Source organism: Bombyx mori, chromosome 10, assembly GCF_030269925.1.
Source record: "Bombyx mori chromosome 10, ASM3026992v2".
Classification (NCBI taxonomy): Eukaryota; Metazoa; Arthropoda; class Insecta; order Lepidoptera; family Bombycidae; genus Bombyx; species Bombyx mori.
This window is the reverse complement of record NC_085116.1, coordinates 15,965,335-15,988,078: the sequence shown is the minus strand read 5'-3', so window position 1 is coordinate 15,988,078 and position 22,744 is coordinate 15,965,335. Positions and strand designations below refer to the sequence as shown.

The 22,744-nt window shown below is 38.1% G+C and overlaps 1 protein-coding gene and 1 long non-coding RNA gene across 3 annotated transcripts; one reads left to right on the top strand and one right to left on the bottom strand.

The window, feature by feature from the left end:
* The first annotated feature begins 4,154 nt into the window (after positions 1-4,154).
* LOC101738239 (ARF GTPase-activating protein Git) lies at positions 4,155-18,036 on the top strand. The gene is made up of 12 exons (XM_012697511.4): positions 4,155-4,408; positions 4,485-4,618; positions 5,590-5,702; positions 6,605-6,785; positions 6,997-7,127; positions 7,618-7,807; positions 8,802-8,874; positions 9,368-9,562; positions 10,083-10,219; positions 11,081-11,560; positions 12,561-12,812; positions 13,252-18,036. Exons 1-12 carry the CDS (start codon positions 4,345-4,347, stop codon positions 13,426-13,428), a joined length of 2,127 nt encoding a protein of 708 aa, XP_012552965.2. The 5' UTR covers positions 4,155-4,344; the 3' UTR covers positions 13,429-18,036.
* LOC119629014 (uncharacterized) lies at positions 7,380-22,679 on the bottom strand. Of its 2 annotated transcripts, none has more exons than XR_009974114.1 (5): positions 22,248-22,679; positions 11,063-12,266; positions 9,910-10,228; positions 9,346-9,585; positions 7,380-7,798 (listed from the first exon to the last, which is right to left on the bottom strand). It is a non-coding gene; the product is annotated as an uncharacterized LOC119629014 (long non-coding RNA). The 2 variants fall into 2 exon arrangements; XR_009974113.1 differs by having other exon boundaries at positions 10,006-10,228.
* Between the last annotated feature and the right edge of the window lie 65 nt (positions 22,680-22,744).

Here is a 22,744-nt window from a genome sequence, read left to right as displayed (position 1 = left end):
GGCTTTTTTAAAATAGCAATTTTTATTAGAGAGCTTGAGAATGTTTGCCGTCCTACATGTATTTCGCCCACAGAAAGTCGACAGCGCTGCTTTATGATGCAGAAGGATTGTTTTATAGGCAAAATTTTCTTTTTGGAAAAGAAGAAAGAATTTGGCAACATCTGCAGACTTAGGATCAATTTTAAAACTGTAGCACCATATGCACCATCTTCTAGTTGCTGGTAAGTATGCTGACAAAGTGGATTGACACCAGCTAATTTTCAATAAATCTTCTCCTGTTTAGACCAGTCTATTATTTGTACAACCTCCCCCCCCCCTTTAAACTTTCAGGGTTAATGTTTAACCTGTGGAGGAGGCAGGTTTTGGATTTCGTGCGAGTTATCTAGCGTTCGGGATCTGAGGGCTTGGAAACCCAAATGCTTTCGCTCAGTCTGGGAACACTACCAGGTAGGTTCCCTAGACACTGTTGAAGTGAGTCAGTACTTTGGGGAGAAGGTTGAGAGGAGGAATTCTCCATGCTAGTTGCATCCTCTACGGTCTGCTGAAGGTATCCAATCTTGGTCGGCGAATGGGTTTATATCCGGATGACCCCACTTTCGAAAAACTTTTGTGATCACTTGTGGTAAAAAGTGCCATTTCGCAGGTTGATTTCCTCGTGATAGCCTGTCGGCTATGATGTTGTATCTCCCCGAGAGATAAGCTGACAGTTATCTTGAACTTATCGCTTAGGTTTGAAAATCGAAAGGTCAACGTTAGTGAAATACTTTCAGATTCATTTTGATTGTCACTACCATTGCAAATAGCTCTTTTGTGGGTGAGCCGTTTCTGTTGTTGAGCTGACCATAGACAGGACGTTAATATTTTGTCTAATTGTAACCCCTACCCATGTCCGAAGCTTCCGTTGCCAGGAAATGGTTGGTTTTGGGTCTCGGCAATGTTTGACATGTGGCTCCGCGTCAGCACTGCATTTGTAACCCCTACACATGTCCGAAGCTTCCGTTGCCAGGAAATGGTTGGTTTTGTGTATCGGCAATGTCTAACATGTGGCTCCGCGTCAGCACTGCATTTAATTGTTAACACATGCAGGATGGCCTGTTTTTTTACCCCTTTTCTTGAAACTTCGCAAGAAAATTTGCAAGTTAGCATAGATTGATGTAATTCCGTCAGAGTTTGAGCTAGGATGTTGTTGAGTGGCCACTTCATTTCTCGCAATTTTCCATCGAATCCCTAGACATGTCATCTCTTGAACCAGTGTACTAATTGATTTTTTGTAAGGCTGACTTGGCAGCCCAAATAATCCAAGAGCTTTACAGCTTATGTGGCCTGAAGACTCAACTTGGACTTCTTTTGATGGACCTGGTGGGATTTGCGTAGGTGGGATAACACTCAACATCCCTTTGCACGCAATGTTTCCGCGACCGAGCATGCTATGCAAGCAAAAAAGGTGTATTTGTCTTCATGGACCAAGAAAAAGTCGCGTAGGTAGGTTAACATTTGACTTCCCTATGTACGTAAGGTCTTCGCGACCGAGCATGCTATGGGAGCAAAAACGTTTATTTGTCTTGGTGAAACAAGATCATGTCGTGTAAGTAAGCTAGCACTTCGATTTTGCACGCAATGCCTCCGCGACCGAGCATGCTGTGGAAGCAAAAAGGTGTATTTGTCTTCAAGGACCAAGAGAAAGTCGTGTAGGTACGTTAACATTTGACTTCCCTATGTACGCAAGGTCTCCGCGACCGAGCATGCTATGGGAACAAAAACGTTTATTTGTCTTGGTGAAACAAGATTAAGTCGTGTAGGTAAGCTAGCACTCGACTTTGCACGCAATATCTCCGCGACCGAGCGACCGAGCACCCTATATAATGGAAATTGACATGCCAGCCCAGATAATCCAAAACCTTCACAGCTTCTGCAGCCTGAAGTTTCAACTTGGATTTGTTTTGGTCGACCAAAAGGAAGTCGTCTGGGTAGACTAGCACTCGAGTTCCTTTTGCACGCAAGGTCTCTGCGACCCAGCATGTTATGGAAGCAAAAAAGGTTAATCCAAAAGCTTCACAGCTTCTGCAGCCTGAAGTTTCAACTTGGATTTGTCTTGGTCGACCAAAAAGGAAGTCGTCTAGTAGACACTAGCACTCGAGTTCCCTTTGCACGCAAGGTCTCTGCGACCCGCATGTTATAGAAGCAAAAAGGTGTGGCTCTGAAGCCAGACCGAAGGGTAGGCATGTCATTTCATACTAACTCATAAGAAGGTACCGATTCCTTCCTGGAGGTACTGATACTGGTACCTTGGTACTGATCCTCAAGAAGTATCGACGAAATTTTGCGACTGATACTAGAAAAATATTCCTGAGAAATGTTCAATTCTATCATCCAGTCCCCTGGGTGGAGAAAGTTTGGTACCTAGGTGTCCGAAAACAGTTAGGTGTTTTATCTTTACGACCTTGTTCAACTCTCGAAGATCCAAAATTGGACGCATTGATCCGTCGCTTTTCTTCCGCAGAAAAAGGTAGTTTTTTTTTTTTTTTTTTTTACGGTATTTGGTAACCATACATGGTTTACAAATTATTACAATTTTGGTGGCACTCAGTGCCTCCCGTCGGTGTCTTCAATTGCCCCCCTCTGGATTGTGCCAGATGTTACAGACTATGATTGTTTATAATGTTTGGCTTACCTTTTGTACGAGATCGTGACAAATAGGATTGTAGCCCTCCGAGGGACTGAATAGATTTCAATTTACTATTATCAAACAAAAATTCCTCAATGAGTGGTGCGTTGGCAACAGGATACTTTGTTAGAGACCACGGAAATTAAACTTTGACGTCTTATTTCTATACATACGGCCCTTTTTTCCGTATACAATTTAAAACGCTTTTTACGGGTAACTTGTACGACGGAGACGATTTGTCAAAGTTTTCAGTAATTATGTTACAAAGATTATTAGTTTAAATCTGTTGTGTTTTTGTCAAAATTTCCGTATTGACGAGATCAATTTGTTTACAACAATTTTCGTTACATTCAATTGTTACACACAGTTGATGCATTATTAGATTTACAACGTCACTGACCTGGTGGGATAACGAGCCGATTCGAAGATCGACCGTTACCTTTGAATCCCGTCGTTTCTTACGCAGAGACTCCTTTTGTTCTTTTTCGCTTGACGAGCTGTTCGAACGCGAGGCGTCTCCATCGCGTCTCGCCTGGACGTTTTCCCTCTCGGAAATTATGGAGCTTGACTCAACATCACCTCCAACAGATGACGCGTGATTCATGGCGTCCGATGATAGGATTAGTAAATAATACTCGTAATGATTGCAAAATAACACTCATAGAAACACAAAATAAATATTTTTTGCAATTAATAAGAAGTCGAATAAATATTTGTGGACTTGCGACTTCACAGTACGAAAGTACACAACGCTATGAAGATCAAAGATGGCTGCGCTCCCTTTATACTTGCTGGCAGCACCTAGCGGCTAAAGATGGAACTAAATTGACTGTCTATGGTTGGACATAGACAAGGAATCTAAGCTAAGTACACACTGCTTCTTCATAATACAATGCTGTATGTTTTCCAGAGGCACATCAATAGTGGATTTAATGTCTACAAAACATTTTTTGGTGTTCTTCCAAAAAAGTAATATTAGTCTCAATGAATTTTCACAGTTTTTACTAAGAGATTTTTGTTTTTCATCTCGCTTGATCTTCTACAGCCAAATGGTAATTTGGAAAAAAAATTGAGCACTGTGCTTGTTATCTCTATTTTGGAAACTTTTTGGCGAGAACACGAGGAGCGAAGTTGTGTGAATTATTTTATTAGTGTCAATTTTGTGTTTCTTCAGGTTTAAATGTGTAGTAACCATGGTTTATTAACTGTTTAGTATCTGTAAAAGTGCACAAATGTGGGAAAATAAAACGAAGCCGCTGGATGTAGCTTCTCGGGATCCTCGAAAAATCCACTGAAAAAGTCACAGTAAATAACCACCATTTTATTAAGATTATATTTTATTCCATTACATTTCAACTCATTTTATGCCAAGATTTTAATTTTCAAAATTAATACATTTTATTTTATTTCACTTCATATTTAAACAATATATAATTTAAATATATATAAAAGAATAGGCTTTACAGTACGAAACCTTTGCCTTTCCAGTTAGTAAAATAGAACTACTACATACATACGGTGCCCTAATCCTATCTCTATTTTATTTTGTTGTTTGACGTTTAATAAAATGGATTTATGTTTGTGTCGTTAAAAGTGCCAATAAAATTATTAGATTAAATTAAGTTTGTTGTGTTGTGAGGACGTTTAGAGGACGGAAAATAGTAGTAAATCGTGCTACGATGATAATATCACGGTCTAAACTTCGCTCTACAGCGGAAGTTTGCGCTGATTGTGGGGCATCAGGTGTGCCGTGTTCTAGTTTTGAAAAGTTTTGATTAATTCATCCGGTGATGCTGATTGGATTGTTATGTGGGTACAGATCCTTCGTGGGCGTCGATCAACCGTGGGCTGCTGCTTTGTGCGGAGTGCTGTAGCGTTCACCGGAGTATGGGGCGTCATATTTCTCACGTTAAGTCTCTGAGGCAGGGCTCCTGGCCGCCTTCGCTGCTTAATGTACGTAAAAATTATTTGCTTATCTAAAAAAAAACTCAATTCATTAGACAATTATTGAAAATAAAAGAAATACCCTATAAGCTTACTTAAATAAATTAATATATTTTAGCGGTGAACTCTTACAATTGATGAACTTGTTCCCAAACTTAAAAGAACAACTTTTGTATACTTGAATATTTAAATTAACTAATTTCGGAATAAATGAAATAGATTTAAAAAAAAAAGATTAGTCATAATTTAAATTAAAACTAGTATTCTTACTAGTTCATTTCTATGATTTGTGTAAAATTTCATGTTTCTATTCAAGATTTATGTGTTTAAATAAATAAATAAATAATAATAAATTAAATATTCATTGTATGATAATTAAAATCTATTTTATTAACAAATATGCCTCAAATATCCTCAAATGCCCTGTTCATAAAACACATGCTTACGCAAAATCGTTTTCTGTACAAGCAGTTATACTTTGGAATTCCCTCCCTCCAAGCATACGAGCGTGCAAAACCATAGCAGCATTCAAGAAATCTGTTAAGGAACATTATTTATCCTTACCATCTTAAATAAATTATATATATTTGTATAATGTATTATAATATAAAGTAAGTATATGTGTGTATGTTATATATATGTATGTGTGTGTGTGTGTGTGTGTATTTGTATGTATATATATTGTTTTGTATCTTGTAATATGTATATATTACTATATGTAATGTTTACTGTATGCACTAGGTTTGTGTTCCTAATTCTTCTTTCCTTTTGCGGGCCTACTGGAAGAGATTTCAGCATGAAATAAGTAGTGCCCTTGTACTCTGTATCCTTATTGACGTGTCTTTTCTAACAGCTGTGTGTACAAATATATATTAAAAAAATATTCTTAAGGTATACTTTTAGGAAAATAGAAAATAACTTTTCCAGAAACATATATTGTATGTTATTCAGTTACTACAATATTTACTAATCTAAAACAGATGGTCCAATCGCTGACAGCTCAGAATGTAAACAGCATTTGGGAACATTCTTTACTTGACACTTCAGCCCCTAAGCATTTACGGAAGAAACCGCAACCCAAAGATCCCTTACAGTAAGAATAATGTTCATTTATTTCCTTGTCTGTCTGTATTTTATGTACTTTTAACAAAATGTGGCTTTATAATTCGGTGGTATATTTATCGATTCTTTCATCAAATGATAACTAAAATTACATTTATGGTTTAATCTCTTGTTTCATTTTCATACTTTTCATTATTTTCTCATTATAGTTTTTTTTCTTAAATTATATGTTTCATAGTCATCTGTGACCACAGAAAACTGTAAAGTAATTGAAATGACGGAAATTATAAAATGACATTAATAAATTTGAGATTTAACCCTTAAAGGAGTTTTAATTATGTCTACAACTCACAAAGACTTTAAAAAAACTAAAATGGTAAGTTGGCACTTTTGGAGATTGGCCATGACACGAATAGACAATCTATTATCAATCTATCTATTACTTATTACTGCGCGCTAAAATACTGTGATGTGACTAAAATTAAAACATAAAATAGGTGGTAAAATAGACCCTTAAGGTATAAAATTGACATATTATGCCATTTCAATTATGAAACCTAATTAACATTTTTTTTCTTAATTTAATTTTCTTCATTTATAGTTGAAGAAGATGTAATATCAACAATGGCTGGTGGCATAAATTAATTTAAAAAAAACTTTGAATTCAACTCCTTTTTAATACATTTTAAAATTTAATTAATTTCTAATATTGTCGTTAATGGTTGCGAGCTGAAAGAAGCCACAATTTAACAAACATGAACACCCTATTCTATTTGAATATACATTCTTATCTTATTATAATTTTAAAACAATTAATTCAACAAATTGAAATTTTTGCACTGAACTATTAATGATATTGAACTAATATATTATCATTTTTAATAACTTATTATTAGCAGTAAAATTTTTCATTCATGCAAGTATTTCCTTCAGTCCAGTTAAATCTGAGTTCATCCTGGCCAAGCATCTGCGGCTCGCGTATGTACTGCGTGCGCGGCGTGACGAGCCCCCCAGCGAGCTAGGAAGGCAACTCCACTCTGCTGTGCGGAGTTCTTCATTAGACACTGCAATGCGACTGCTCGCTCAGGGTGCAGATCCTAATTATTACAATCAGGTATGGTCTTTTTTTTTTTTGTACTAGCGAAGTTGGACAGCCAAGCACTCAATCTATCTGATTATTACCCCATAGCTCATCTACTAACAAATGTAATGCCAATCCTGAAGACGCATGGTCCTAACAGTTCTGCCAACAGAAAGCCAACAAAAATTTTCTTTTGTGTATACTAAAATATTGTAAATCAATTTGATGTTTATGGTTGTGACAGGAAAAAGGGAGCTCGTGCTTACACGTGGCCTGCCGCGCTGGCCAACCATCGCAGGCCGAGCTGCTGGTGGCCTGGGGCGCGGACCCCACCACTAAAGATCAGTCCGGAAGTACACCTTCAGATTGTGCTAGGTATGCTCTAAGCAATAATTTGTTTTGTAGGACTACATAAATTTTATTTTGAACTTGTTTATATTTCTACTAAAATAATGCGTTTTGCGTTCATAACCAGGTGTGGTACTAGTATAATATTCGATTTGCAGTCAATATCACTGACAATACTGAATAAAAAAAAACTGGTAAGCAATTTCTAAAATACGCTGTTCATAATAAATTACTCTTAAAAGTTCAGATCCACCATACAAGCTATTTATCAAAAATCGCTTTATTGGAACGAGACATTCTTATCTCTTTTTATTTCCACAAAAAAATACATTTCAGAGTATCAACAGGTAAATCTAAATTATTTCTTAATACGTTTTTTACCTGAGCTCATAGATCACACTTCGACACGTTCTCCCTTGACCCAGAACTGGATGGTTTCATGTAACCTACACTAAGCATATTTATTAAATGGGATATTTATTATCCGTTCACTGAACACTCGGAGTGTGCTCCACAGGCAGGGGGGGCATGCGGAGTTGGCGGAGCGCATGACGGAGCTGGTGTACGAGGCCACGGACCGCATGATCCACTTCCTGACCGGCGAGAAGCCCGACCACGCGGCCGGCAGACACTACATCGTGCCGCGAGCCCACGACACGCACGAGATGACCGACGTCGCCAAAGCCGCCAGAGGGAAACTGCAATTGGTCAGTGCAAACATCAAACCACCTAATAGACATCCTATAAATGTTGCAGCGCAGCATATTTTTTTTATTGCTCATATGAGTGGACGAGCTCACAGCCCACCTGGTGTTAAGTGGTAACTGAAGCCCAATCCACAACGTAAATGCGCCACCCACCTTGAGATATAAGTTCTAAGGTCTCAGGTACAGTTACAACGGCTGTCCCACCCTTCAAACCGAAACGCATTACTGCTTCACGGCAGAAATAGGCGGGGTTGTGGTAGCTACCCGTGTAGTCTCACAAGAGGTCCTACCACCAGTAATTACGCAAATTCTAATTTTGTTTTGAAGCTGTCTCAGTTCCCATTGCTACTAGGTTTTATAAGCCACTGAGTTTATCGCCGAATTTTCTCAGTGGGTCCGATCCGGTAGTAGATTCTGCGAAGCACTGCTCTTGCTAGGACCAGTGTTAGCAATTCAGTCTCTCAGGTTTAGCCCGTGAGCTCACCTACCCGTCCGGGCGAAGTTCGAATAACCCCTTAAGCTGCCAATGATTAGGTAGAGAAAAAAGGTTTTATATTGTATTCTCACATATAACAAAATTATATTTCATATAATGCTGTATATATTATTTATATTATGTAAAGGCCTACTACTATTATTAAAAAGTTTACCCATGTTTCAAAAAAGCAAATTAGTGTTTAAAAGTTTAATTCTTAGGGAAACAAAATCAGTAATTATGAATGCGTCCTTTGCGAATTTCATAAAATCTATTGTAAAAAAAATTTAGCACATCGGAGTAACTCATTTACACTTATTAAAGTTTCTAAATTGATATAAACTTTATACCATTATTGTATGAATTATACCCACATATATATAATTATACCTATATAATTGTATAAAACTTCTGCCTATATTAAACACTGCCCAAAACGATTAAAAGATCGCCACATCGAATGTCGCAGTAAGTTGTTGATATTAATATTGTATTGATGATAATGTTTGTTTGTTCCAGCTGCCGAACCATCTGTTCGAAGAGCTGGTGATGGACATATACGACGAGATCGATCGAAGGGAAACCGAGGCCAGTGAGTACTGCGCTGTGCCCTACCGCGTCACACACAAGATATTGTACATGTCCACTTTGTTAATGAGCTTACGGCCCAACTAGCTTTAAGTGCTTACCGGAGTCCATACACGAGATGTGAATGCCGCCAGTCTGTCGGCATTTCATAACGGCTGTCTCTTTTACAAACCGAAATTCATTACTGCTTCGCGACAGAAAGACTTGTAATTATACTGAGACCTTAGAACTTATATTTCAAGGTGGGTGGCGTATTTACGTTGTAGATGTCTATGGGTTCTAGTAACCACTGAACACCAAATATTTTGTGTGTGTGCAAGTCACACACGGTAGAAGTGAAAGTTTGGGACGCGAGACCGTGTGGAGCGCTTCGTGGTTTGTCGGCGCCGCTCGGAGCCGCTTCGCCGAACCAATCGCGGCACACTTATTTTTTCGTTTCGTTTCATTTCGTTTCATCGAGTTTGAAATCGCCTACCTGTGCGTGTCCGTTGCCGCAGTCTGGCAGACGAGCGCGTCGGGGCTGGAGCGCAGCGGCGCCGCGTTCCTGCCGGTGAACCCCGCGCTGTCGGCGCCGCGCAACCAGGGCCGCCAGAAGCTGGCCCGCCTGTCGCCGCGCGAGCTCGCCGCCCTGCTGCGCGACGTGCTGCTCGACGCCACGCGACGACAGCGCATGGCCGCGCTGCAGCCCGCAGGTACCCGCCACGTCACCTCAACTCTACAACATTCCAAACGTCGGAAAATTACAGTAAATAAATAATAGTTTAAAAAACTAACAAAATACGCTTTTATAGAAAATTCAACTAAAATATAGAAAATAAATTTGAATTAAAAATACTGTAAGAAGAAATGATTTTATTGTAAAAAAAAGCGTGAGGTGCTTTTCAGGATATTATCAAAATAACCCTCCTACTACTCATATCTGTTCATAAAATATTTATAATTACTGATACCATACACTCCACGCTTTTTTTACAATAAAATCGATTCAACAGAGAAAATTTCACTGATTCCAAATATGTATTATATAACTCAATATTACCTTAAATGTCGCTTAAACCAAACAGCCTTGCACCCCTCGAATACACATTCTGTTGAGTGCTGTCAATTATTTGTTTTTAATTAATATGTTTCTCACTTTATTTTTATTGATTTTCCATAACTCAGCACATGATAGATTGCGTAGTGTGACAGACAAATGTATTGTGCACACAGCGATGTCGGGTCCCCTGAATCCGCTGCTGTCCGCGAGCCACTTGCGGCACGTGTCGCAGATGTCGGACGACGAGCCGCTCTACGACTCGGTCGCTTCGGACGAGGACTACGCGGCCCTGGCGCCCATCGAACTCGACGTTAGTATTCTGATTATCAATTTTTTTTTTTTTCTTAGGTGGTTGAACTAACTCACAGCACAGTTTTAAAAAAAAAGGGCGACCCGTCTTTATATTTACTTTGTAGGACTATCTAGACGTTAAAACTATGCATTTGAGTGATACACCCTACATCTTAACAATTTCTAGTCTAGTATGTAGTAGAGTATTTCTTAAATGAGCAAAGTTATGCTAAAGTTACAGGGTAATTATTAAAATTGTCAGCTCCGGTTTGTGGAAAATTATTCGATTTTTTTTATTGCTTATATGGGTCGACGAGCCCACAGTCCACTTAGTGTTAAGAGGTTACTGGAAGCCCATAGACGTCTACAACGTAAATGCGCCACCCACCTTGAGATATAAGTTCTAAGGTCTCAGTACAGTTACAACGGCTGCCCCACCCTTCAGACCGAAACGCATCACTGCTTTACGGCAGAAATAGGCAGGGCGGTGGTCGAGCCTTAATTTAACTATAGATCTATTCTCTTGATCAGTAGAAAAGTATAGTAGTTTTTGTTGAATTTTAACGACGACAAAGTTAAGCGACAATGACTAAGCTCTTCAAATTTATGATTCATTTACTGAAGCTATATAAAAAGCTTTGGAGCGATAGACGTGCGTGCATAAACACCAAATGCCTAAAGCTACTTTCAGACAACGCTATACTATATTGCCATATAGTATAGCAGCGTATACTTAGCCAATAATATATAGTACAGTACAGCGTGAACGTGTCTATAACAATGTATGGCGCACGATATTGTTGTGCTATGAGCTATATAATATATGCTATTATATTATAGCGTGGTCTGAAAGCGACCTTACCCTCTCCGTAATCAACAGCTATCGACAGTGACCCCGCGGCGAGGGGACGCCGTGTCGGCGACGTACAGCCCGGGCTTGCCCACTGAACAGTCACCCATCGCCGACCCGCGCCGCACCCAGTCGCCCAGCTGTCCGGCTCAGGCCACGCCGGAACGAGACGACCAGATACAGCATTTAAAAAAAGAACTGCACGACAAAGACTCGACCATAGACGAGCTAAAAACTCAGTTGAGGAATCTACAAACCATAGTCGAGAGATTGACTAAAGAGAACAGCGTTTTGAAGACGAGCAGCATCGATGACGACAGTGTGACGTCACTGACCGGGGAGAGCTGTAGTGGTCTCGATGGCTTCGCGGCGCAGGAGCGCGGCAAGAGTCTCGAGTCCGAGCTGGGCCGCGAGGTCGACGTGAGGCCGGCCAAGGGCTCGCAGCGACCGGTCAGTATGTATGAGACTAGGGAAGGCCCAAAGAATAACTGGCAGGTTACTAAACACCAGGTACTAATCATATATTAATTATACTAATTTAGTAGTTTTTAATACAGTTTATAAGGCAACACTTTTGTTTTTTTTTATATGAGCCTATTTGCATTAGAATTGTTAATTTTGAATAAATAATTTTACTAGACGACTTGATTTAAAATTTGTTATGGACTTTGTTTAAAAATGTTGTCTTATAAATACAGTACGGGAACAGTTCTCGAAAACGAGGGCGTGCGCTGCTTTCGTAGAGAATACTGGGGCGGGGCTTCCAGAAGGTTCTGTCGGCTGCCTCCGCCTACTGCCGCCTGGCGGAGGAAAATGGCTAACCCTCACAATTTTTTATCTTAAACCTCTTTACGTGCAATGCTCTTTGAGTTTCGGAAACTGTTCCTTTACACCCTTGTATGAGTAATTTGAACAAAACTGATGGGAAATTTGTAGATAGTTCTTACAAACAGTAGTACTAATACTCGACAAATAATTAGGGTTTATTTTTGTCTGCTTTAAATATCTGAATATTTTTGTAAAACATAATATTTTAGTACAAATTTGAAAACTCACTAAATTGATAAATACTTGTAGAACAAGTCCACGACATTCTTTATGTTTTTGTAAAAAATCCATACCTTTTTTTAGATGAGTAAAGGAGCTCTCGGTCCACCTGGTGTTAAGTAGTTACTGGAGTCCATAGACATCGACAACGTAAATGTTGCCAGCCCACCTGAAGAAATTAGTTCTAATTCTCGGTTATGTAGTATAACGGCTGCCCCACCCCTCAAAGCGAAACGCATTACTGATTCACGGCAGAAATAGACAGGGTAGTAGTACCTACCCTTGCGGATTCACAGGATTTCCTGCCACCAGTAAAGTCCATATTTTTATTAGAAGTTGTTTAGAAGATACGAATGCATCAGGCATCTTATCCTTTATGTGACGACGGCTTTAGATCTTATGATTACGATCACAGAAGTCCGACCAAGTTCAGTGTTGCCAAATTAATTCTGATTTATTTCAGCTGACAACCCTGTCGAGTTTCGATCGTTCGTTGACCCAGAGCGTTTTGGAGGGTGCCAGCCCGGAAGACATAATTCCGAGCGCCGATCTGGTGCACAAGCGCGCCGAGAGCGTCACGCGCGGCATCCAGCAGCTGTGGGCGGCGGCGCGGCGCCACCAGTCCGGCGCGCTGTCTGGCGCACAGTCCGGCGTGCAGCAGCGGGCCCGCGACACGCGCCGGGCCGTGGGCGCGCTGCTGGCGCTGTTCCCGCAGGTCGGTCCCCTGCTGCCCTACACCTACCCTCGTTACACGTGGACTGCGGTTGACTAATACGATAAGAACTTATGCAGAAATTAGTAAATTAACATTGTTTCTTTGTCGGCTTCGAGAACGATCTCTTGATGCGTTAAGTTTACAATTGTCTGATGCCACATTTTTGTTTCCAAAATTCAAGCCCATTAATTTAATGTCCCATGTCTGCTGCCCATCCTGATACAAATAGAAGCCGCAATGAACAGAGTTCGCTGTCGTCGCAGTCTCGTATGGGCTACCTTAATCTACGATCTGGCGCCTGTAGCGAACCCGTAGCCTGAGATTGAAGTCTCCATTGAATTGAGGACTTCTGTGTCATTTTTCAAACCGATTGTAGTGCCCATCCGTGCGGGCGTAAAACACGGCCTAACAACCCGCAGTAACAGTCTAGTTGTCGCAGGACTGTGTAGGCGGCGAGCTGGGCGCGGTGCTGGCGGGGCTGCGCGCGGCGAGCGAGGGCGTGTCGGCGGCGTGCGACTCGGCGGCGCCGCTGCCGGAGCTGCGGGCGGCGGCCTACGAGCTGGCCAAGGCCACCAAGCTCCTGCTCACCCACTTCCCCCCCGCCCCCTCCTCCTAGCGACCGCACTACGCGCACTACACCACCGTGTAGCGTGCGCCCCCCCTCACCTCATGGAACTTACATAATAGTGCGCTAAGACGTCTGTGGAGGTGGACAAGCCGGACAACACTTACGAAGTGACGCGATGAGATGGGTGCTCTGTGACACTCTACGGTTCACAAATAATAATAATTATATTTAAAGAACTAGAACGTCGGACGAAAGGAGAAACGTATAACGACTTATGACGTCACAATAATGTGCAAAGTTTTAATCTTATACCGAAAATTTTTTTTTTCATAATTGTCCAATTTAGTAAACAAACATGGCGGCTCGGTAGCTTCATACCTGTGTAGTTACGATAATTCATTTATGTTGGTTAACAAGTCAAATGTCTCCGCTTTACGGAGCCTTTCGTGTCTATGTTTATGTAGCTTGATCACAGACCGACTAGAGTGGAACAGATAAAGTACAAATGTACAAAAATTATTAATAATTTTCAATTTTAGTTGTTAAATGTTTTATAAGTCTTCCTATGATTTAGAATTATGGAGCACGATGTTCGGAACGAGGTGAACGTCCGATCTAAAAGTGTTAAGAGTGTACAGTGTTCTTGAAGATAAATAATGCTTTACGCTTAGATATACGTAAATAGCAGTAGCTAGACGGAATGTATTCAATTTAGTGTTATAAGGACGTTTATATAGACCGACTTATGTCAATCTTATTTGGATTTTAATGTGCGATTCTTTTTTGTGTTTTGATGAGACATTAAATCTGATTGACTTTATCTATATGTATAGTATGTAGGATTGAAGCAAACTGTATACACGTTAGCTGTTTGATATATATTATATGACATATGTTACAATACACAAGTGCCATGTCCATGTTGAAGGACGGAAATTGAACATTTGCAGAGAGAAAAACAGATTTACTTTTGTGTGCATCTGTGTATGTATATTTTGTTTGAAGTGAAACTTCTTTAGGCGCGTTGAGAGCAAAATTTAACTCGCCACAGATTCGTTACGGCTAGAGAGAAAAGATACAATTTAGGGCGAGCGAGAATGAGAAAATAGACAGAGCGTCTCGCGAACCACTCGAACGTGCAGAGAGGGAGCAAGCGAGCTAGGTCGTTTCTCTTATATACATTCTGTTTCCGGGCGTCGGCCACTAGATGGCTTGTTATTAATTTCCCATTCATCCTATAGATGGCAGTAACATATTAAATATCTTAGATTTTATTTTTGATGAACGAATTTAAAAAAATATATTTATTATTATATATGTATTTTAAAATAGAAATTTGATTTAAGCATGAAAAATGAAGAAGACCACACAATACTGCGCACCGCAAAAGAAGTTTCACTTCTTTCACACGCACTATTTTTGTTTTTGTTTAATTTTATTATGAAATTTAGAATTTTTTTAGCTTATGGATAATTCAAGAGCAGTATTGTTAACATAATATCTCGCACATACAAGCAACGAGGTTGCCATTGTAAATTTTGTGAAAGTGTTGCTCGTAAAAAATGAAACTAAGTTGGTTGTGCTATCTAATCCGTTGTGAATCCGTAATTTTATCTGTTGGTTATATTTAAACTGACTTGGCTGATTGGTTTAATTAGTTTAGTTATTATTAATACAAAAATCCTATAGGTAATCTATTTTATTAAATAAAAGATAAAATAAATTCCCACATGTGCATTATGTTTATGGAAACTTTAAGATTAAATTATGTTTCCTGAACCGTATAAATATAAATATAAGTCTAATAATATTAATAATAATATCGACCCATCGCTGACGTCACAATTCATGATTCTCTACTTAATTCTACGTCATTCCATTGAAATGTTGTGTTCGTTATAAGTACGTTCTAAATATGCTACATCCGCTAATGTACGATATATGAGACAAGTACACGATATTGGATAACGCAGTTAGATACACTTTTTACAAAAAAAAATTTGATGTCGTATAAGTTAAAAAAATAATTACGTACCATTATTTTGGCGTGTGCGTCCGTAGATTTGTTTGTATCCGGAGTTGCGTACGAGCGTCAATATTTCACAGACTTATTTCGAACCTTCGATACTTGCGTTAAGAATTATTTTTCGTTACGTTTATGATAATTTAGACCCGCAAAATATTGGATACATTGTAAACGCTTTAATAGAAAGTACATGCCGGCTTCTATATAGTACGGTACCTAATTGACTTTATCAGTGGCCTCGAGAGAGAGACCTAATTTGAACGGATAAAAATAGAAAAATCCATTATCAAGAGTGGATTGCATGAATCCTTTCCACCATACACGGGCCCGTCGCATTAGTTTGCGTCTCTCAACCGTCCACGCCCCAGTAATGTTACGAAAAGATTTTATAGAATAGATTAGAATACGAGAAATCATTTGAATGCAGTTCTGAGATAGTTTTAAATGTTTTATGGGAATTTAGAGGGCGTTCTTTAGTTGAAAATCTAGTGTCCATAGAATTCGCAAGGCGCACGTGAATAACTACGTAATTGTTAGCACAGACTTTATGTTTGGTCCCTACCTAATCGTTGGTAGCCTAAGGGGTTATTCCAACTTCGTCCGGATGGGTAGGCGAGCTCACGGGCTCGACCTGTGAGAATCTGCTAACACTGGCCCTAGCAAGAGCAGTGCTGAATCTACAACCGGATCGGAAACGCGACCCACCGAGAAAATCCGGCAAGAAACTCAGTGGGTCCGACTTGAAATAAAATCCTTCATAATTCCCATGAACGATTAAACAACAACATTTGAACAATTAAATTGTGTGGCCTTGTTGATTGTCCACAAATTTTTAGTTCGCCCTTTATGAGACCATAGAAGATTATCCGCCGATTGTCGATCAGTGATTGTTGAGAGAACTTAAAGCTGCATCAGTGGCTTAGTCAAATTTTATAAATTTTTATTCGGGATGTTGTGTGTTAGGTTTGAGTTTAAAACGATACCAGTTCTTCGTTAGCGGATAATCCTTGAGGGACGATTTTTTGATGGACGACCGGAGCCCATAGACATCTACAATGTAAATGCCGCCACCCACTTTGAGACATGAGTTCTAAGTCTCCGTTTTTACAGTACAAGGGCTACCCCGATCTTCAAACCGAAACCGAACCAGACGATACCCGATGGATTTTCATTTCTAATCAATTATCTTAAAAAAATATACACACCACATGTGCCCTTCTTCCCCTGTCCAGTGCTGATAAAATACCCAGTACATTAATGTTCGTGAATTGAAAAACAAAATCAATTGTGCCTAACTATTAAATATTTGTATTTTTAAACGTAATTAAATACGTTCGTAGTTTATATATATATAAATACGTAGATTTTATATGAGCGTTACTAGAATAATGTTATTACATGTCGATGTTGTTGACGGTACACGCTGAACGACTTTTGTTGGTAACGATATTGAATCCCAACTTTATAACTTCGCAGGTTAATGATGTATTACCCAGTTCATGTTACGACGTAGCACACAATGACTAATCTTTTTACAATATATACAAAAAAATATATAAAAGATCCATTAATATTAATCTTATTAGTTGCTTCTTGAATTCGCACGATATTTTTATTAACGATGCGAAAATCCATATTTTTACTTTAATATTCAAACTTGTTTGCAACAAAAGTTGTAGTGTGTACCAGCTCTTAAGGGTATAAATATATTGCTATGTTAACATTCGTATTAAGAGAACGTGTTCGTATATGTTTCTAAAAGTATTATTATGTGATCAATATTATGTGCCAATTTAACGTTACGTTTGGAAGCTTAAAGTTGTAAATCGTCGATATATTTCGAAATAAAAGTACGTAATAGAAATGTCTAATGAAAAGAAAGCAGACGATTTGTTAAGGTCCTGTCCACATCACGTTTTTTAAACGCGCGTCGCCGGCGCGCTTTTACCTTACAGAGCGTTCTGTTGTCTTTGTATCGATATAAGCGCGATGCTAACGCGCGTTTTTATCGCGATGCAAACGCGTATTTGAATATATACAGATGTGCAAAGGTCTATAAGCTTCGTCTGATGTGTACCTATCGCGTCTGTATTGTTACAAACGCGCGTCGATGGCGCGTTTTGATCTTACAGAGCGGTTTGTTATCATTTGTATCGATACAAGCGTGATGCTATCGCGCATGTGTATCGATACAAACGCGCGTTAGCATGGCGTCTGTATCGATTTAATCTTGTACTTGAATTTATACAGGTGTACAAAGGTCTACAGGCTGCGTCTGACTTGCGTGAGTATCGCGTCTGTATTGCTAAAAACGCACGTCGACGGCGCGTTTAAAAAACGTGGTTTGCACAAACCCTAAATCGCACCTTAAAGTTATTGAAATTGTACAAATAAATACAGTTGCACTTTTGTTAGTGAATGTACCAGTAAGTATCAAAAGTACATAATACAGTACAGTTTTAAGGATCTTTATATTAGAAATATATCCGTACTTTGTTGATAGTAAAGTTAACAAAAGAATGTTCGAAGCAGCATCAAATAAATATGGTTGTATTGAATAAAAAAAAAAGAATTTTTTTAACGTTTATGATTATGATGATGATAAAGATTATTGATTTTGAAATTTATAATTTGTTTTTGTTTTATCATAAAGTTTATTTATTTATACCCTTTGAACCAAAAAGCAAGGTTATATTGCTTAAGAAATATCTATGACGATTCTGCTTGTGTCTAGTTACTTAGTGCATCTAAGGAAATTGTACAAGATTCTTATTTCCCAATTAGTACTATGTACGCTGTAATAAAATTGTCCGACGCTAGATGAAGCTGACTTGAAGATGGGAAAAGACCGAGATCCTTGAATTTGACTTTTATTTCTAAATGTTTCTCTTGGACGCTGCCGCCATTGAAGTCCTCGTGGCCTTTAGACCTTCATGCTTATTATCTTTTAGGATAAGACGCCCAATGCATTCGTATTGAGTGATGCGACTGCCGGTGTTCAAACCCCGCCGGCAAGTACCAATTTTTCCAATGAAATATTGATTTAACAAATGTTCACGAAACACTTTTTTTTTTATTGCCCTTGTAGGCAGACGAGCATACGGCCCACCTGATGGGTGAGTGGTTACCGTCGCCCATGGACTTCAGCAATGCCAGGGACAGAACCAAGCCGCTGCCTAGAATGAATGAGGATTAAGATCGTGTAATAAAACTCAAATCCGTAAAATTTTATTTAAAATAAAATAGGGCGTCTTATAATGTGACTGAAGTGATGCAGTAATGCGTAATAAAAGCAGATTTAGAACTCGTGGTTCAAGGTGGGTAATGACAATCACTTTGTCTATTGTCTCCGATATCTTAAGCGGGCCGTAACCTCGTCTACCCAACTAAACAATAAAAAAACTATTCCGAAAACCATACAGTCATTCCTTTCCAATGGCTTTTGAAGAAGAACAGAATGAAAAAGTAAGTATGTATAATTATGCAAAATCGTAAAAATGTAGTTTGAGAAGCAAATAAACTAAAAACATATATTTAAATCCTGGTAGAATTACAAATACAAAAATGTACTGTCGTCGGTCCGAGATAAGTATGAAATTTTTCAAGTGAATTTTCATCGAACTGTTTTGAATGATTCTGTAGCGTACTTCGCACGCTTATTAATAGCTTGAACTAAGTATAAAATGAAAATTGTTGGGAAATAGCAAAAACGTTCTGTCAGTTAAAACTTGTCTCATTTAATTACTTATACTTCAATGGAAATAGCCTGATGAATAGTAAATGATGTATTGTAAGAATAGTTGATTAAGTAATTATTGATATTAAGCGATTTCCATTATTAATTATAATGTTATAGACAGTTTTCTCTCAGACGCTTAAAAGTTTATGTTAGCTTAGTGTATTATCTATGGTCAACGTCATTTTACAAGATTTATCAAAATTTGCACGAGTAAAAAAGACAAACTGCAGATTTTCCGTCTAGAATAACAAACGTAAACTTTTGTCGTAGGTTTTGGGCTTGAAAAAATGTATTTTCTTTATAACTTTGGACTTGAAAAAATGTATAGCTTTGCACCTAAATCTTAATTGGTTAGTCTATTATTACTTATTAGGCTCGCGATATAGAAATACAGGTCAAGTTAATAAAAGCTGGTTAAATCTTTGCGGTAGAATAAGCACCATGAGGTTATTTATCGGTTGAGTTGCTGGCTGGAGTTAGGTGTGAGTAGTGATACAGCGGACGAATCATATGGAGCCGGTAGCAGAGGTTTTTTTGTATAGTTTTATAGTTTAAGGGACGGCGGTGCCTCTTCTGAATTATATGTTACTATTTGCTATACTGGTGCTACTTGATAGATGAGTAGAGGTATTCACGTGATGACTATTAGATAGGCTGTCTCCAGGCTTATGGTGGAATTTACGTTGTAAATGTCTATGGACTCCGGTAGCCACTTAACACCAGGTTGGCTGTGAGAACAATCAAAAATAAACTTACCAGGCTCTTCTAACTTAGAGGTAGACAATAAACGGATAGAAAACAAAATGAACGTCATTAATAAACATTATGGACTTCGTTATGTTAATGAATGTGATGCAAAGGACCTTCAATATAATCCGAGAAGTTTTTTCCAGTAAAGGACGACATTCGAAATATTATATATTGGACAGCCTTAAGCACACAGAAACAATTAAAAAAAACAAAGATATACACAACACAATTTATTTTTAGTACAATACATAAAAATATAATGACGTCATTATTTAAAAAATATGAGCGTCGGAAAAATGAATTACAACAAAACCGTGTTAGTTAGTCTTGACTGCGACCTCGGTTACGTTTTAAAAAAACTAATTACATATACGACATGCAACACAAGAATCTATAATAATACAACTAAAACATGTATTGTAATTGACACAATTATTATACATAAAATATAGCCTTCGTTTATGTGGTCTGCGTGAAAAATGCCACTTTGTATTATACTGTGCTTGGTTTCGCCTTCTGTGGCATGAGTACAAACCATTTGAATTTAAAATATAGCTTATTAATATAAATTGATACACGAGACAGTAAAAAGTAAATTTGTTTTTCAATCGCTTGATGATGCGTGTTGCACTGTCATATGTGCGTGTCAAGTTATATTTAAAAAATAAAAACGATAACAACTATTAATGTATTTTGATTATTTCAAATAGTTAACTGCCACTTAATCTTGACTAGATTTAATAGAAAGATCAACGGATTTTGCTACAAATAGTTTATTAATGTCATATATTTTAGATACACAAATAAAATAAAATAAAACTTTATCATTCACCAAATAAACGGTAGCTTCTGTTCGTTAATTTGGTTATTGATATCTTCTTTAGACCAACAGATATATTCAGTCGTTTTTTCATTATTGTCTGTCAAATGTAATCGTTGAATCTTTGGTGCCACACGACTATTGATTATACTTATAGAAGAAACATTTGGTTTTCATTCTATAAATCGGTATTCGTGTAGGTATGTATAGATTATGATACTCCCCTTCGTATGCCAACAACCCTCTGAACAAGGGCGAGGGTTCTGATTGACTAATAGGGATGCCGAAACTTTACGCTTGGATTGGCAAAAAAATGGTTTTTTTTCCCGCGTACGCCAAACTGCAGTATTTGTATCAGCATATTCAGCATTATTCTCTTGTACAAACTAGCATATATAGATAAATAGATATATATAGCCGAGCAATTTCGAATATATTTATAATCGGTTTCTCGCTCCTGTTTTGCCATGTCTAGAATGAGCAGCAGAGACCGGTTTTCGATAAGAATAAAACAAAAATTAGAACCAGGGTTTGTTTGAAGTCTGATAATGGAAGGAAAATACAATTGAGACGAGAAAGAGATACCTTCAGAGCAACATAATTGGAATAGGGGCAACATATGATGGAAGACCCGTAAAACCCGCTAGAACAATGCGGATAAGCTTGGAAGACCAATGAAGGAAATAATTCCTGTCCCTATTAATATAAGATCTCTTTAAAATCCTTCACATAAAGAATAATACGCAATTTCTCAAGGTTTTATTGATAATATTATTGAGGGTATGCCAGGGATTGCAAGCAATTAAAAAGGCTAGGATTAGAGAGCAACATAAAATATTAATCATAGCCAACATTATTTACCCCATTCCCTATATATATACTAGCGACCCGCTCTCGCTTCGCTTCGGAAACATTAAATTTTAGTTTAGTCCCGCGATGTTACTCGCGGTTATTGTCGTATCGCAGGTGACGCCGCGGGGCGAAGCTAGTCTAAAAAAAGTAGCCTAAGTTACTCCTTATATTATCAGCTATTTGTCAATGAAAGTCCCGACAAAATCGGTCCAGCCGGTCCAGAGATTAGCCGGAACAAACAGACAGACAGACAAAAATTGTAAAAATGTACCGTATATATAATAATATTCATATGCATGTAGTAAAAAGCGGTTATTTCAATATTACAAACAGATACTCCAATTTTATTTATATGTATAGATATGAAAAAATAATACGTAATAGGACAAGTGTTTATTTATTTGATGTTTTTTAGTCATTTATTTCTCGACGTTTTCAATTTTATTATTAACCAAATACTAAGCAAAATCAAAATTAATAAATCTAGGTTAATGTAGCTTAATAGCACTTTTATCTCCATGAATGTGGCTCGCTATTGCCGTAGGTGAAATGTGCTATACAATAACTTGGTGACATAATAATATTAAACAGGTACCTACGTTTCTCGTTATGCTCCTTTGAATACCGGAATTTAACCTAAATCTAAACAAAAACATAACACGGTCACGATAAGTACTTACATAGTTTCCACGTTTTCAGTAAGTCTTTCCGTCCTCTAATTTGCATATGAACATGTAGTGTGAAATGCTCTATTGTTTTGGCTCCAACTACTTACATATATATTGCTTTTACGGTACTAGATATGGCCACAAATGAAAAAAAGACCAATCTAAAAATAGTGTTGTGTAGTTATGATTTAACGCTTTTTTTTGCTGACGGTAGGTAGGTTCGCATTCATATTTGGCAGTGGTTAACGGCCGTTTTCAATAACGTATCTGAGTTTTCGGATAGATAGCTATCTCCGAATATCAGCAAGAGCGTATCTGTCCTTAGTTTGCGTTTCACAATCACGGATAAGTGCTATCTCTCTTTAACCAACAGTAGATAGCTTCTTCCCTCCGATTTATCCGAGCCTCTTGATACGTTTCGTTCTACTACAAATACGAAACAACAGCAGGATCAAGACTTATTTTATTTTATTCTAAATTATAACTATAATTTAACCAGCATATTGTAG

Excerpts from the sequence above, each read along its gene's own strand:
- LOC101738239 (XM_012697511.4), top strand. The coding sequence starts at position 4,345 with ATGATAATATCACGGTCTAAACTTCGCTCTACAGCGGAAGTTTGCGCT. Across the intron at positions 5,703-6,604 it reads CAACCCAAAGATCCCTTACA|TCCAGTTAAATCTGAGTTCA; the intron begins GTAAGAATAATG and ends TATTTCCTTCAG. Across the intron at positions 12,813-13,251 it reads TGCTGGCGCTGTTCCCGCAG|GACTGTGTAGGCGGCGAGCT; the intron begins GTCGGTCCCCTG and ends TAGTTGTCGCAG.